This window comes from Typha latifolia, chromosome 1 (assembly GCF_019914945.1).
Source record: "Typha latifolia isolate L0001 chromosome 1, TyphaL0001v2, whole genome shotgun sequence".
Lineage (NCBI taxonomy): Eukaryota > Viridiplantae > Streptophyta > Magnoliopsida > Poales > Typhaceae > Typha > Typha latifolia.
This window is the reverse complement of record NC_133086.1, coordinates 5,448,848-5,461,979: the sequence shown is the minus strand read 5'-3', so window position 1 is coordinate 5,461,979 and position 13,132 is coordinate 5,448,848. Positions and strand designations below refer to the sequence as shown.

Here is a 13,132-nt window from a genome sequence, read left to right as displayed (position 1 = left end):
TTTTTTTCGTCCTTTGTGAATCACGCATGTTCCACGTTTTAGCTCTCAGTACTCAAATTTTTTTGGTTAGATAATTTTCTTCTTCGAGATTTTTTTTTTCTTTAAGAAATATTTTTACTGTCTATCTATCTATCTATTTTGTTTAATTATCTAAGGGTAACGAGAATTTGAATGGTTCATATACGATATAATAGGAACATTGAAAACTTGAGTGTTAAACCTGGTTCAATAGATGATTACTTATTTATAAATTATAATTTCAGTTTAGAAAAAATAGTACTCGGATTCCTGTTCAGCATTTTAGATTTGGCAAAGCTGGGAGACCTTCTTGATGTACCAATCAAATTTTATAGAATTTATGTATGTTTTGATTAAATCTTGTATAAAATAACTCACGTGATAAATTATGCACAAAATTTTATATACGGGGATGTTATAAAGTAATGCATGTTTTAGGATTTCTAATACAATTAGTATACTTATTATATTTTATAATTAAATAAAAAATTAGGAATATAGATGAAAGTAATTTATATTTAATTTTAGTAGGCGAAGCTCTGCCTATTTAAGATTATGTATTTGGAGTGGAAAAATTGTTTGTATGGTATACACATTTAAATCACAGAGTTGTGAATTCACGTTTGTCTCGCCCATCACACATCCACATTTGTGTTTCATGATTTAGAATTTGGGTTGCAAACGTGCAACCTTTGACTACTAAAATTAAGAGTACTAATGTGTATCACAAGCTTAATTTGACAATAAGCATCCTAATTATCATAGATAAGGTAGGTAAGTTTGTAATGAAACACGGGTTGCACCATATGGATCACGTATTAATAGACATATTGATTTGTGGATATAATTGATTCAAAATTCTTGTTCAAATCCTATAAATAATACTTTTTGGACCTCAAACTACAAGTTAAATTTGACAACATACATCCTAATTTTTACACGGTCAAACTGTAGCTTTCGACATGTTTTCTACTTGTAATAATAGGTGAACTGATTTGTGGATATAATCAATTTCATATCTTATTCAAATCCTAGAATCTTTGGAAGCCTCTGGTCCGTTGGCTCTATGGTTTTGATGTGAAGAAAGTATTATGATGTGTCTGTGTATCTAAACCAATAATTTTGGTCCCCCATATCTTCCTTTTTTTTAATTAAATTAGTTTTTCTTTGTCGTCATGAGCTTCGAGAAGCATTTACAATGTAATATGACAAAGGAAGAGATATGATAAAATCTTATAACAATTTAAAATTATTAATATTTATGGAAGTTGATCGTAGTAGGATGAGTTTTCAACCTCAACATCGAAAAAAATTTTAATTAAATACTTACAAGTATGAAAACAAAAAAAAAAAAAATCAACATATATTAACAAATTGGTAGTAATTCATGTTAAATAAAATATATTATATTGATATGCGTTGACATAGTAGATAGAATATAAATAAATTTTTTACACAAAAATGATCATCTCTACGCACTAGAAATTATTAAGCTTTCTCCCTCTCACCTCTATCTTATTCTATGCATCGTGAATTAAAAAATCTACGAAACTATACCCAATTTGAATATGTGTTGGCGAATTATCTTATATATTAATAAAAAAAACATGGATTTCTCAAACAAATCTCACTTGGGCCAACTTTAAAAACAAAATATAGGACCAACACTTTTTTATTCATTCTAATAATGAACAATAAATTTGGATAATAGGATTCTACTGAGATGATTAAAAGAGCTCGTTTTGTATAAATATTTTCGAATTAAAATTCTAGCCAAATTAATTTAACTGGGGCACCATTAACGTTCCACTTTTCTCTAAAAATGAAAAATAAATTTGGCAAAATTTCCACGAACTAGAACCAGAAGTCTCATCAACTTCTGGATTGAGTCCAGTAAATCCTTGTGATTAAATTAACGATGGCCGTTCTTAGTTAGCCCGTTTAATTAAAAAGGATTCCCATATGCTAAGATGGGCTCACGATTTATTATTATTCGCATTTTACCGTATTGATATTTGTTATGTGATTTGTACATTTTACTTTTAATACTTAAGAAATATCTTGAATTAATTTTAATCTAACACTAATATTATATTACTTGTAAAAATAGATAAACTAAAATATATAAAGTACCCTCTTATTTGACCTTAAAGTCTGATTATTGAATTTTATCTTAACCTTAAAATTTTACTCAAGAGTATTAAATTTATTTTGCATCTATATGATAACTATTCATAAAAAAAATAAAAATGAAAACTAACTTAGACGTATTTTTGAAGTATTAAAGGTAATAGTAAAGTGTTAATTGTGGGACCCGAAAATAGATTCTTAGCAAAGTAGCTGTACTTAAATCCAATATATAATTATATATACACAAGAAATAGATAAGATTAGAGTATTAAAATACTCATTATATCATACATAGAACTATAGAAGCTCTATTTTGCATGTGGTTGGCTCGGCAACTGTCTTAATCAGACAGCAAAGAATAATGACACCCTGTGTATTAATGCCTTTTTATGTACTTTTTCTTTTTGTTTTCTTTCTTGATACTTGAAGAGTAGTGCCATCTTTTGTTCTCCTCTTCCTTCGCTCATGTCACCACCTTTTATTCTCCTCACTCCTCACTCTCTCTTCTTTCATCAACAAAACTTGGAACAGAACCAACCACCTACTGCTTTCAAGGTAAAATGGGTCCTTTGCATTTCCTTGTAATTTTTCCAGAGTGAAACTGAGCACTCCGTATTCTGAATGATTCTACACCCACCTCTCTTTGGATTTGGTATGGTTTTTCTAGCTCTCTGTTGCTTTGCAATTTATTACTTCAAGTTTCACTTTGTGCGTGCTCGTTCTAACATCTTTCAATGCCCTTCATTAGGATATATTTTCCTTTTTCTTTCTTTTGTTTTGTTTTGTCTGTATAATAGGACTTTTGCAATGTTTCAGTAAACCAATGTAATTGCTAACATTAATTCCGGCATTCAAAAGAGGCACCCGCAGCACCCACCTTATCTATACTTACTTTGTAGCTCATTTTTTGATGGCTGCCATCCAGGTCCTCTGGATGATTACATTTTACCAATTGCGCGATTGCCTACGAAAGACCAACATAGAACTAGAAGTTTTATGGTCCCCAGGATGATTCCATATTATGCCCTGTGATACATAATTCTTACTGATACTTACGGATAGAACATTCATTGAAGTCGTTTGTTTGGAAAATTTTCTTGAAATCTAATTCATTATGCATAATACTACAATGGTCCTCAAATGAACAATTGCCTCATGCTATGTGTTACTACTTAGTTGAACTCTCTTCAGATGTATCTGGATGGTGATATATGCCCACTATAACACATTGCAGGTTAATCTTGATAATTGTTTTGTTGGAGAAAGGCTTTTCTAAGCTCGATATCAACGTGTTATGATTACGGTTACCTGAAGGTACTCTTCGCTCAACCTATGGAAGAGACTATTAGCCAACCCAAGGATTCCAAGGAGGTGTTGATATCAAAGGTTTTCAATAACATCTCCAGTCTGAAAGCAGCTTACATCCAGCTCCAGGAAGCTCACACTCCTTATGATCCACAAAAGATCCAAGCTGCTGATAAACTTGTTATCAAGGAGCTTGTCAAGCTCTCTGAGCTCAAGCACTCCAGAGACAACAGCCCCAAATCCTGTTGCCTCTCACCGAGAGATTTGTGTCTACTTACGGAGATCCAAGAGCAGCAGAACTTACTGAGGACTTATGAGGTCATGGTGAAGAAGTACCAGTCTCAGATTCAGACTAGAGAATCTGAGATCCTCCAACTGCAGAAACAAGTACAGGACTCGAGTCTGAAGAAATCAAAGCTTGAAAAGAAACTTAGGCAAAGGGGTCTGATGTCAAGAGAGCCAGATGTCTTGTGTGGAGGAAACACCTTCTCCCTCAAATTAATCTCAGATCTTTTCCCTCCCACTGCAGACAATGTGCACCAATCCATCCATGACTTCTCAAAGCTGCTGATTAAAATGATGAAAGCAGCAGGATGGGATCTTGATGCTGCGGCAAATTCTATTAGCCCTGGAGCTGTTTATGCCACCAGGGGTCATAAGCACTATGCATTTGAGTCTTATGTCTGTCAGAGAATGTTCAGTGGATTCCACAGAGAATGCTTCTCTGATGAAGGAGGAAATATTAAAATTCCTAATGAGAGCTTCTTCCATGAGTTTGTCGCTATGAGAGCGGTGGAACCATTAGATGTATTGAGCCGAAATTCTGATTCGGATTTTGGAAAGTTCTGCAAGAGTAAGTACTTGTTTCTTATTCATCCAGAGATGGAGAGTTCGTTCTTTAAGAACCTGGATCAGATGAAGCATGTGATAAGTGGTGGCCATCCGATGACACCATTCTACGGTGCCTTTCTGAATTTAGCCAAGTCAATCTGGCTGTTGCATAGGCTGACACATTCTTATGTACCGAAGGTTAAGGTATTTCAGGTGACAAAAGGGAGCGATTTCGCACGAATTTATATGGAAAGCGTCGTGAAAGACATCATTTTAGGTGAGGGAGAAATGAGGCCTAAGGTTGAGCTCATGGTTATGCCGGGCTTTATCGTTGGAGAGAATATTATAAAGTCGCTGGTGTACTTCTCACCTGCGAAGCATGGCAAATAATTCCAGAGGTTGACACTATTCGATAGATGCTGCACAAAAATCTGATAATTTTTCCCTGAAATTGTTTATAAAAAATACTACTTCCATCTGTAAAGTTTAGGAAGAATTATTCAGAATGAGAGAAATATATGTACTTATGTTTCCTGAAAGTCAGTGCATTCTTCCAGGTATTTTCGTATGAACTTGTTACTGGCTGGATAAAAGCAGTTAATTCATGTTCTTTCGGCATACATCATCATAGATCTAGCATTACATTAAGGTAATTGGATATGCTAAGATGCTGCTAAATGAATTAATTCAAAGTGTAAGCAACATAAGCTACTATGGTAATTGTTTCATATGCATTCTTCGGTTTATTAGAAAACGAGGAAGACTAGCTTTCTAGCGGAAAAGTGAAGTAAATCCTCTCTTATTCTTTAAAAATCTAGATACTTAACATATTGATCTCCTTCAAATTGTGCATATTCCTTTTCTAAACAAAAGAGAGTGATTTCTCTAACAATACACAGGATATCAATTGTGCTATGTTCTAACTTTTCAGCATTTCAGAGTTGCAGTCTTCAAAAATAGTAGACACAAGTGTAGTTTGGCTACATACGTTCTTATCAGATTTCAGATTGCCTGAATTCAGATTTGGAGAATACTAGTCAAAGGATTCTTGGAGATAAATGAAACCGAAAGGCAAATGGTAGTAGTTTCCGTAAGCGCGATTGGCGGTAGCCATTGCTTTCAACTGGAAGAAAATTAGCTGCCATTCTTTGCCGAGATTGTCTCAAAAAGCTTTTGTTGATTGGCTGTTAATGATATAGCAGTTAAGATGGATAAGAAGATGAGGACTTAAAACTGTGATGATAGCGATCTCTATCTACAGACTTTAGAAGTACAATGATTGCAACAACTTACTGCTGTTAGGGCCGCAGAGCATCTGCCTGTCTAAAGTTACATTTGCTAGACTTGTTCAAAGAACGGAGACATATGCAACAGACAGACAAATTCTAGTAGGGTTTGGTAGTTAACTTTTCTTATAATCAAGAAAGTTATGAGATCGATTTTAATTTTAAATAATTATTAAAAAAAAGTTATTTGATAGTTTGCTGACTTAGTAGTTTAGCTCAAAAGCTCAACTCAATTAATAGATTAAAATTTAAATTAGACAGCTTACTATATTAGTTAAAATTTAGCGAGATATAAGGCTCTTCATCCCGCTCATATAATCTCTGAGTTTATAAATAATAAAAGAAAAGTAGACATATGAGACACCACTCTCCAAAGTTCAGTCTACCCTATAAACACGCCCATGCCTATTTATATCATTCACACTCTGTGCACCACTCCATTTAAGTCCATATGCTTTTGGACACACGGTTATTAAATATAAACCGGACAGAGAGTCAATCCTCTTTTCCTTCGTCAAATTTTAGCCATCGAGAAATGACTCTAAATAAATTGTTGTGTTATTAAGCTTCTCTCTCCTCCATGCACGGCAAGCTCTCCACCTCCATAAAAAGGTACTCTAAAAATAGACTGCCGACAACCTCCACGTTTCTCTAGTTGGCGGGGTGATTATGAAGTGTGCTACGTATCGGGACAGCGCCACCACATCTACTTGACCTAGTTTGGCCTTCCACAACAGAATAAGGCCTCCAGATACTCCGACTGCCGGAACTGCAAACCAGGACCAGCATCTACCCAGTGCTTTAGCTACTATAGTAGCCCTATCCCAATCCACATGAGTCTCGAGTAGCACCATAATCTACGGCTGATGTTCTCTATTAAGATCTCTGCATCTGTCAAGGATTTCTTTCTTCATTGCTCCTCTGCAATTTCATATTAGGGCCTTGTTCATTGGATAACATAGTGGGTTGGGTGCGGCCAGTGCTCAGTTCGTCCTCCCCCGTTTGGAGGAAGGCAACTGGACAGCGCCATCCATAGCTGCTTCACTGGGTCCTTCCACCTCCATGTCCTTGGTGCCCCTTCTCTGTGTATTGCGTGGATTGACGGCAATCATCTGCAAGTTGGCCTCGTTAGTCTCCATGTACTGAGTCGGCTCCCCTCTCGGGGCTGCTAATAAGGCAAGCCTGACAGCCCGGACTACTTCTGCATGGCACTCCACCTGTTGAGTGTCTCAGGCGTTTGCTAGGCTAGTACCCGTTGCTGCCAACCCGCCCTGGAAGACTTTCGCTGGGTACGGACAGTTGTTCTTGCCCTTTGCTTCGTTCTTCTTTAGCGTTCTAACATACGCCGAGCGATGCATACCTTCACTTCCAGATCCGAGTTTGATGACGAGCCCGTTGATGTTTGTCGAGGTAAATTTATATGGTCATTGCTTTCGGAGCATCTTTAAAAAGGCTGTGACGGTGGATCCTCTGTAGTTCCGGATGCAGCAATTTTCCTGCTGCCCAGGTACTTGGCATGTCGGTCACAGGCCACGACATTCTTGTTCATACTCCTCCACATCTTTGCAGGTACAAAATTTAACACAGAGACAGACAGAGAGCTGAGCCAGAGCACTGCTGGATTCGCCAGCCTGGACCTCAAAATTCCAGCAGAGCAACATGTGATACCCTGCTCTGCTCTCTAGATCTCTCTGTGATTGGTTGATTAGAGATCCACTAAGCCCTTTTCACATGACTGCTGCTTCTTTCGTTTACGTCCTTCAAGCTAATCTTATTTCCTCACATAATGAGTGAGGAAAAGAAGGGAGTTAAACATTATTTAGAGCATGCAACCGTATAATTAGAAGTTGGATCTCTGTGTTGTCACTTGTTCAATTGTCATAGTAGTAGTAGTAGTAGGACTGGGGCTTGAATATTGTAGTAAGGGACTAAGGGGTGGGAAAAAGACCAACTTTGCGTCGTAAGTGTGGACAGAACGAAACGGCTAATCATCTACTTTCCGAGGGATTATTTAATGCATCACATTAACTTTATAATCCCTGGCACATCACGTGTCCAAACCTTCTATACTACCACACTATATATAAACCTCACACCACCAATAAGATATCAGTAAAGAGAGAAAGAAACAAATAATGGGTAAAGTTCATCTCCCTCTACTCCTCCTGATCTTGCTCTGCTCCTCCGCCGCTAACCTCACCTCTGCTGTCCCGACTACTGAGTTCATCCGTTCCTCCTGCCGCGCCACGCGGTACCCCGACCTCTGCATCCAGTCGCTCGCCGCCTACGGCCCGGCGGTGCGCCGCAGCCCGCGGGAGCTCGCCCGCGTGGCTCTGGCCGTCAGCGCCGACCGGGCCCGCTCCGCCTCAGAGTTCGTGTCCGGCCTGTGCAAGCAGAACCGGTCCAGGAAGGGCGGGCCGGTCCAGGACTGCCTCGAGAACATGGGCGACAGCGTCGACCGCCTCAGGCAGGCTGCCGACGAGCTGAACCGGATAGGGCGGCCCGGCTCGGCCGGGTACATGTGGCACATGAACAACGTGCAGACATGGTGCAGCGCGGCCCTCACCGACGAGAACACGTGCCTCGACGGGGTTGGCCGCGGCGTGGACGCCGCGACCCGGAAGGCGATCCGGGGGAAGGTGGTCGAGGTGGCCCAGGTCACCAGCAACGCCCTGGCTCTCGTGAACCGGCTTGGGTATAGTAGGTGAACCGGTTTGGGTTTTGGATTTGGTTAGTTATAATGGTGGGTGTAGCTTTAGTTTTTGTTCTAATGAATATAAATATAAATATAAATATATATATATATATATATATATATATATATGAATGTATAAGGATGCATGTGTTCAAAGGTTTGCAGATGGTCAAGCTAGTTAAGTTTAGTTATGGCTTATAAATACCCTTCTTTTTCTAATTCTGGGAGTCCGAGAGTGCGAGAACACAGTGGTCGATATTGGTCTTGGCACTTATATAATGGAAATATTTATTATAATGGTTGTCCATAGAATGTAATAAGCGTAGTAGTTGTCATCAGACTGTTGACCCAGGAGGCAGTGGAGGTAAAGGATAATGACTAGGAGCCACGTGATGGCTTTTGATATTGGTCGGGAAAGTCCGACAGCAGCACATGGGGAGCAGAGTCAGAGCACGGCTGCCTTTTCTACACCTTCATTGCTGCAGCATCAGACCCCCGCGGCCCCATAATCCATATATCTATATAACTTTTACCTGAATTATAATTACATAGGTAGATAAAATAAATAAATGGTGAAATGACCTCAATAGTCATATGTTCTTTTGAACAAATATTTAGTAAGACAACAAGTGTAAGCAGGTTTAATAATATTATTGAGAAGTAATGCTTTTCAGATGCTAAAAAACTTGGCCAAATAATGTAAGAGTTCATAGTTTTTTTCTTTGTAGGATGATTGTTGCAATCTGAACTTTAGTTTTGACCAATGTTCATTTCATACTGCATTGAGAAAGGGCAGAGACACAATCCCAAATGCCTAGCCTACTATTTTAAATTCCAGTCAGTTTTGCCTTATTTTAGTAAATAGAAAAGGCAACATACATTAGACATCCATAATAAATCAAGCTGCATAAAACAATAACAAGGGTGATGATTTTTTTACCTTATTTCCATGGAGGTATATGATAACAGCTGTAATTCATGTTTGCCCTCTGCAAAGTTGAACAGAAGCAATTGCAAAACATGTCATGTTTCAAGGCCATGTCCTAGAGAGAGATAGGAAGAAGTTTTGAAACTTCTGAAGCTCTTGCAGAGAAACCTGCAGCATCAAAGATCGTAAGAGCAATTTTCATTCAGTTAATATCCTCCTTTCTTGAGAGAACATTTAGTCGATATACTTACATCAGGCTACTAAGTAAAACGCCATGTATTTCAAACCAGCCTTGAATTCCCTATACTTACATCAGGCTATTAAATAAAACTCCATTTATTTCAAAACCAGCCTTGAATTCCCTTGATCTCAATGATTAGATTACATGCAATTAAGCATCAAGAATTATGGCCTCGAATGCAAAAACAACTAAGATCCTTTGGCAACTTTGTGCCCTTGGAAGTAGTCATTTATTTACATTGGGAGTCAGAGGCAATTTGAATTACTACTACTATTACCTTCTCTCAAACAACACAGCGACACAATTTCCTCTAGCTACATTTTTTTCCCCTCTAAATCTAACAGAGAAACCTAGGAAAGACAAATCAGCAAAAGACAATGCCTACAGCCAAGATGAGAAACGCTTCTAAGTCGAAGGACCAGCAGCAGCCATTCGTTTTCTCAGCCTTCCTCGAGTAACACGGATCGTCTCCTCCATGACTGTCTCCCCAGATGGTGGATGTGATTCTTCATTTGCTGAGGAGGAAGTTGTATCAACCTGCATTGGTTCCTCTTTCTGCTGGCCATGACTGCTAGCCTCACAATTAGATGAACTGGTTCTGCTGGGGCCTGATGAGGCCTGCTGCTGGCTGGGAGAGGAAGGGACACCCACAATTGTGGTATTTTCTTGCATCTGGTTCTTGGAGGGACTAGGAGGTGCTCGTGCCGGTTGTGGTTTCTGTGGAGACGGTGCCGATGGGCGAGTGGACGGTGCTGCAGGAGGTGCCTGACGACTTTCCTGTGGTTGCTGCTGTTGTTGCTGCCGTTGTTAATCCAACAGAATATACACAAGACTGATTAGTAAATTACAAAAGAAATGATTGATATAAGATAAAAATGAACGCACTTAATGGGCATCAAAGAATCTAAAAGTTGTCACTTGAACATTTAGAAATTTTCCACAAGTCAATCGGGAAAAAAGGACATAACATTGTTATGCTCTCAAACACTATTTATTAAGCAAGGACTACAAAGCATCTGGCATACTTTCAGAGATAAAGCAAACACTTCTGCTTTTTAATACTAAAATTTAATACTCTGAATAGTTTCAGCAAAATCCATCACATGTGATTAGATTTTTGTTCTGGAAAAAATAATAATAAGATGCAGCTCTGCAGCTTTAGTCATTATCCAAATTGTAATGAACAGCCATAGAAGAGATCTGAATTTCAATAGCAATTGCAAGTTACAGAACTGTAGGACAGGGATGGTGCTTTTCAAAGAAAAGGGAGTTAATCAGACATTGTTCCTGCCATCACACTTGCACACCTTAAAACAAAAAAGTTAAATATAGCGAAAACATATTAATGTACTCCGAGAACTCCATGTTAAGTAAAAATCTGACTAACTTTAAGCTTGGAAGTTCTACATTAGAAAACCACATCCCAATAGAAAGTAAACAACTCCTTTGGAAACCTCAGTTTTCTCACTTCCCCTTTCCATATTTAAGATCTGACAGTGTCCTCTTCAGTGAGGGGACCTTCTCAAAACTTTATCTTATGAAGAAAATTCACTCTCATTTGGTTTTTCATCTCCCTCATCTTATTCTAAACTTCTTTCTTCTTGTCAGTTATATTTCTCATTGCAACATTTTTATTTCTAGAGGTGAACAGCATTCAAAGATGCGCATAACAGACACTCTAATTTGGAACCATAAGCCAACCTATCCAAATGTTCATTCCTCTTGAACAGGTAGAGGGCATAATAACACTTTAATAATAAAACTAATATAAATAAAGAAATGATTATGTTGCACATTGTCCTACTTTTCCTACACTAAAGATTACCTGCACAGGGCGAGTTGGTGCTTGTGACTGAGAGGCAACATACTGGATGACCTGAAAGACTCTTGTCTGGCCATAATTAATGGCCCTCTGGCTATACAGCACCGCCATATCACCAGCCCTTGTTCTCAATTCAAGCAAATTGCGGTCAATCTCGGTCTCATGCTTCGCAATGTAAGGACGAAAGAATGAGCCATAGACATATGAGGTTCCCTGAAATCATCTCTACTTAATTCATAATGGATCTTATAAAATCTTTAGTCTAACTATGCTACCCATTGTAAAAGCCATACCTTTGTCTTAGGAAACCAGAGGTACACGATGAATGCCAACTTTGCTTCACTATACATTGGCAACCTAAAGAGACCAAATGAAGCCACCAAATAAAAAATGGAAGTAACAAAAAGGAGTATATTGGCATAATTGTAAGAAAGATCCATTACCATGAGATAAAAGCATCCGCAACCCTCTCGAAAACAGTCAGAAGAGCAACTAAAATCCTGCCAAATACCATACAAACCTCTCAGTTCAGACAATCGATGCACAAAAGGTAAAGCAACTCATTGTTACAATAACAAATGATGTAACCGACCAATATTGGCACCAAAATCGCAATTGCTCGATCTCAGGCCTGTTCAACTCCACTGTCTTGTAACAATCATAAGCCGGATATGCATACCCGAGAACCAATCTGTGAACATAATCGAAGCAAAGCATTGCTTAATTTTTAATCTACCGGAATGGCATTTCTAACAGGAAGCAATCTTAATCCAAGGCCTAGAAAGTACAGACTGCTTACATCAAAGCTCTAGTAAGAAATGAACCCATCATCTTGATCACCAAACTGTCAGGTCTACAACATTACATACAGCTACATTAGAAAACATAGATAAGAGAGGAAAAATTAAATAGTTTCCGGCATTAAGAAAACAACCTAGAAAACAAAAGCATTTGCATAAAAGATATCATAAATGAGGAGCAAATATTACCTCCATGGATCTGATTATAACCCATTACATTACTACACCGAACTAAAAATCAGAAAAAAAAAAAAAACACCGACTTCAAGAACTACTTCACTCAAGAAAAAAGATCGTTGTATACCTTCACTTTTCGTCCTCGATAAAGGGATATCGCGAATGGATTCGTTTGTATATATGAAAACAAAGAGATCGAACTCAAATCCCTCGAACCGCCGCGTCCGTACGATCCCGTCCTCGGAAATCGCGAAGGGGAAGGTTGAGGAGGTGGGGGGAGAGAGAGAGAGAGCGAGCGAGCGACGCCACACTTCGTCTCGATTTGAAATCTCTCTCTCTCTCTCTCTCTCTCTCTCTCTCTACCGGATACGAGGGTTGGAATTTGGAATTAAAATAACAAAATACTACCGAAAAGACTAATTTATGGAGTTTATCAATTTCGAATTCGAATTTTGATTTCTGGGGCGTTGCCATACATTGGGTAATTTATTGGTCCTCTCCTCCCATTCCAAAGCTTAACTTTATCCAAAGCGAGAATTGTGACATTTTGTTAATCCGGCGGTTGTGGTGAATCTATCATACGTGGAGGCTCATCAAGCCGTAGGATTAACTTACTCCTCGCCACTTTAGGAGCAAATTCCACGTGCTTGTCACGACATCTGGGGCGGATAAGTCGAGGCGGATAAGGGCGGATAAAAGCTGAGATTGGATCTCTGCCGGATAGGAATTAAAAGAGGGACTACTGCTTTGCATGCATATATGCATGTTTGGCTATTAGTGAATAAAGAATAAGTACGAAGGATAAGTGGGGAAAAAAAAATCCTTATCTAGGTCCACATTATTCACTTATCTTGGGTCGAATGCACCAAAGTTTGTTGGATAGAATTAAAAGGAGACTC

The 13,132-nt window shown here is 38.5% G+C and overlaps 3 protein-coding genes across 4 annotated transcripts; 2 read left to right on the top strand and 1 right to left on the bottom strand.

The window, feature by feature from the left end:
• Window positions 1-2,583: 2,583 nt before the first annotated feature.
• Window positions 2,584-4,852, top strand: LOC140795484 (protein GRAVITROPIC IN THE LIGHT 1-like). 2 transcript variants are annotated; one of them, XM_073148068.1, is made up of 2 exons: window positions 2,584-2,703; window positions 3,383-4,852. In XM_073148068.1, exon 2 carries the CDS (start codon window positions 3,481-3,483, stop codon window positions 4,672-4,674), a length of 1,194 nt encoding a protein of 397 aa, XP_073004169.1. In that variant the 5' UTR covers window positions 2,584-2,703; window positions 3,383-3,480; the 3' UTR covers window positions 4,675-4,852. The 2 variants fall into 2 exon arrangements, with proteins under 2 accessions (XP_073004169.1, XP_073004161.1); XM_073148060.1 differs by having other exon boundaries at window positions 2,660-2,800.
• A 2,812-nt stretch (window positions 4,853-7,664) lies between these two features.
• On the top strand, window positions 7,665-8,577 carry LOC140780415 (pectinesterase inhibitor 9-like). The gene has a single exon (XM_073125959.1). The coding sequence runs from the start codon at window positions 7,706-7,708 to the stop codon at window positions 8,276-8,278; it is 573 nt and encodes a 190-aa protein (XP_072982060.1). The 5' UTR covers window positions 7,665-7,705; the 3' UTR covers window positions 8,279-8,577.
• Window positions 8,578-9,513: 936 nt separating this feature from the next.
• Window positions 9,514-12,729, bottom strand: LOC140780414 (putative HVA22-like protein g). Its single transcript, XM_073125958.1, has 7 exons — window positions 12,361-12,729; window positions 12,056-12,109; window positions 11,849-11,947; window positions 11,700-11,756; window positions 11,550-11,613; window positions 11,260-11,469; window positions 9,514-10,232 (listed from the first exon to the last, which is right to left on the bottom strand). The coding sequence occupies exons 2-7, from the start codon at window positions 12,085-12,087 to the stop codon at window positions 9,840-9,842; spliced, it is 855 nt and encodes a 284-aa protein (XP_072982059.1). The 5' UTR covers window positions 12,088-12,109; window positions 12,361-12,729; the 3' UTR covers window positions 9,514-9,839.
• Between the last annotated feature and the right edge of the window lie 403 nt (window positions 12,730-13,132).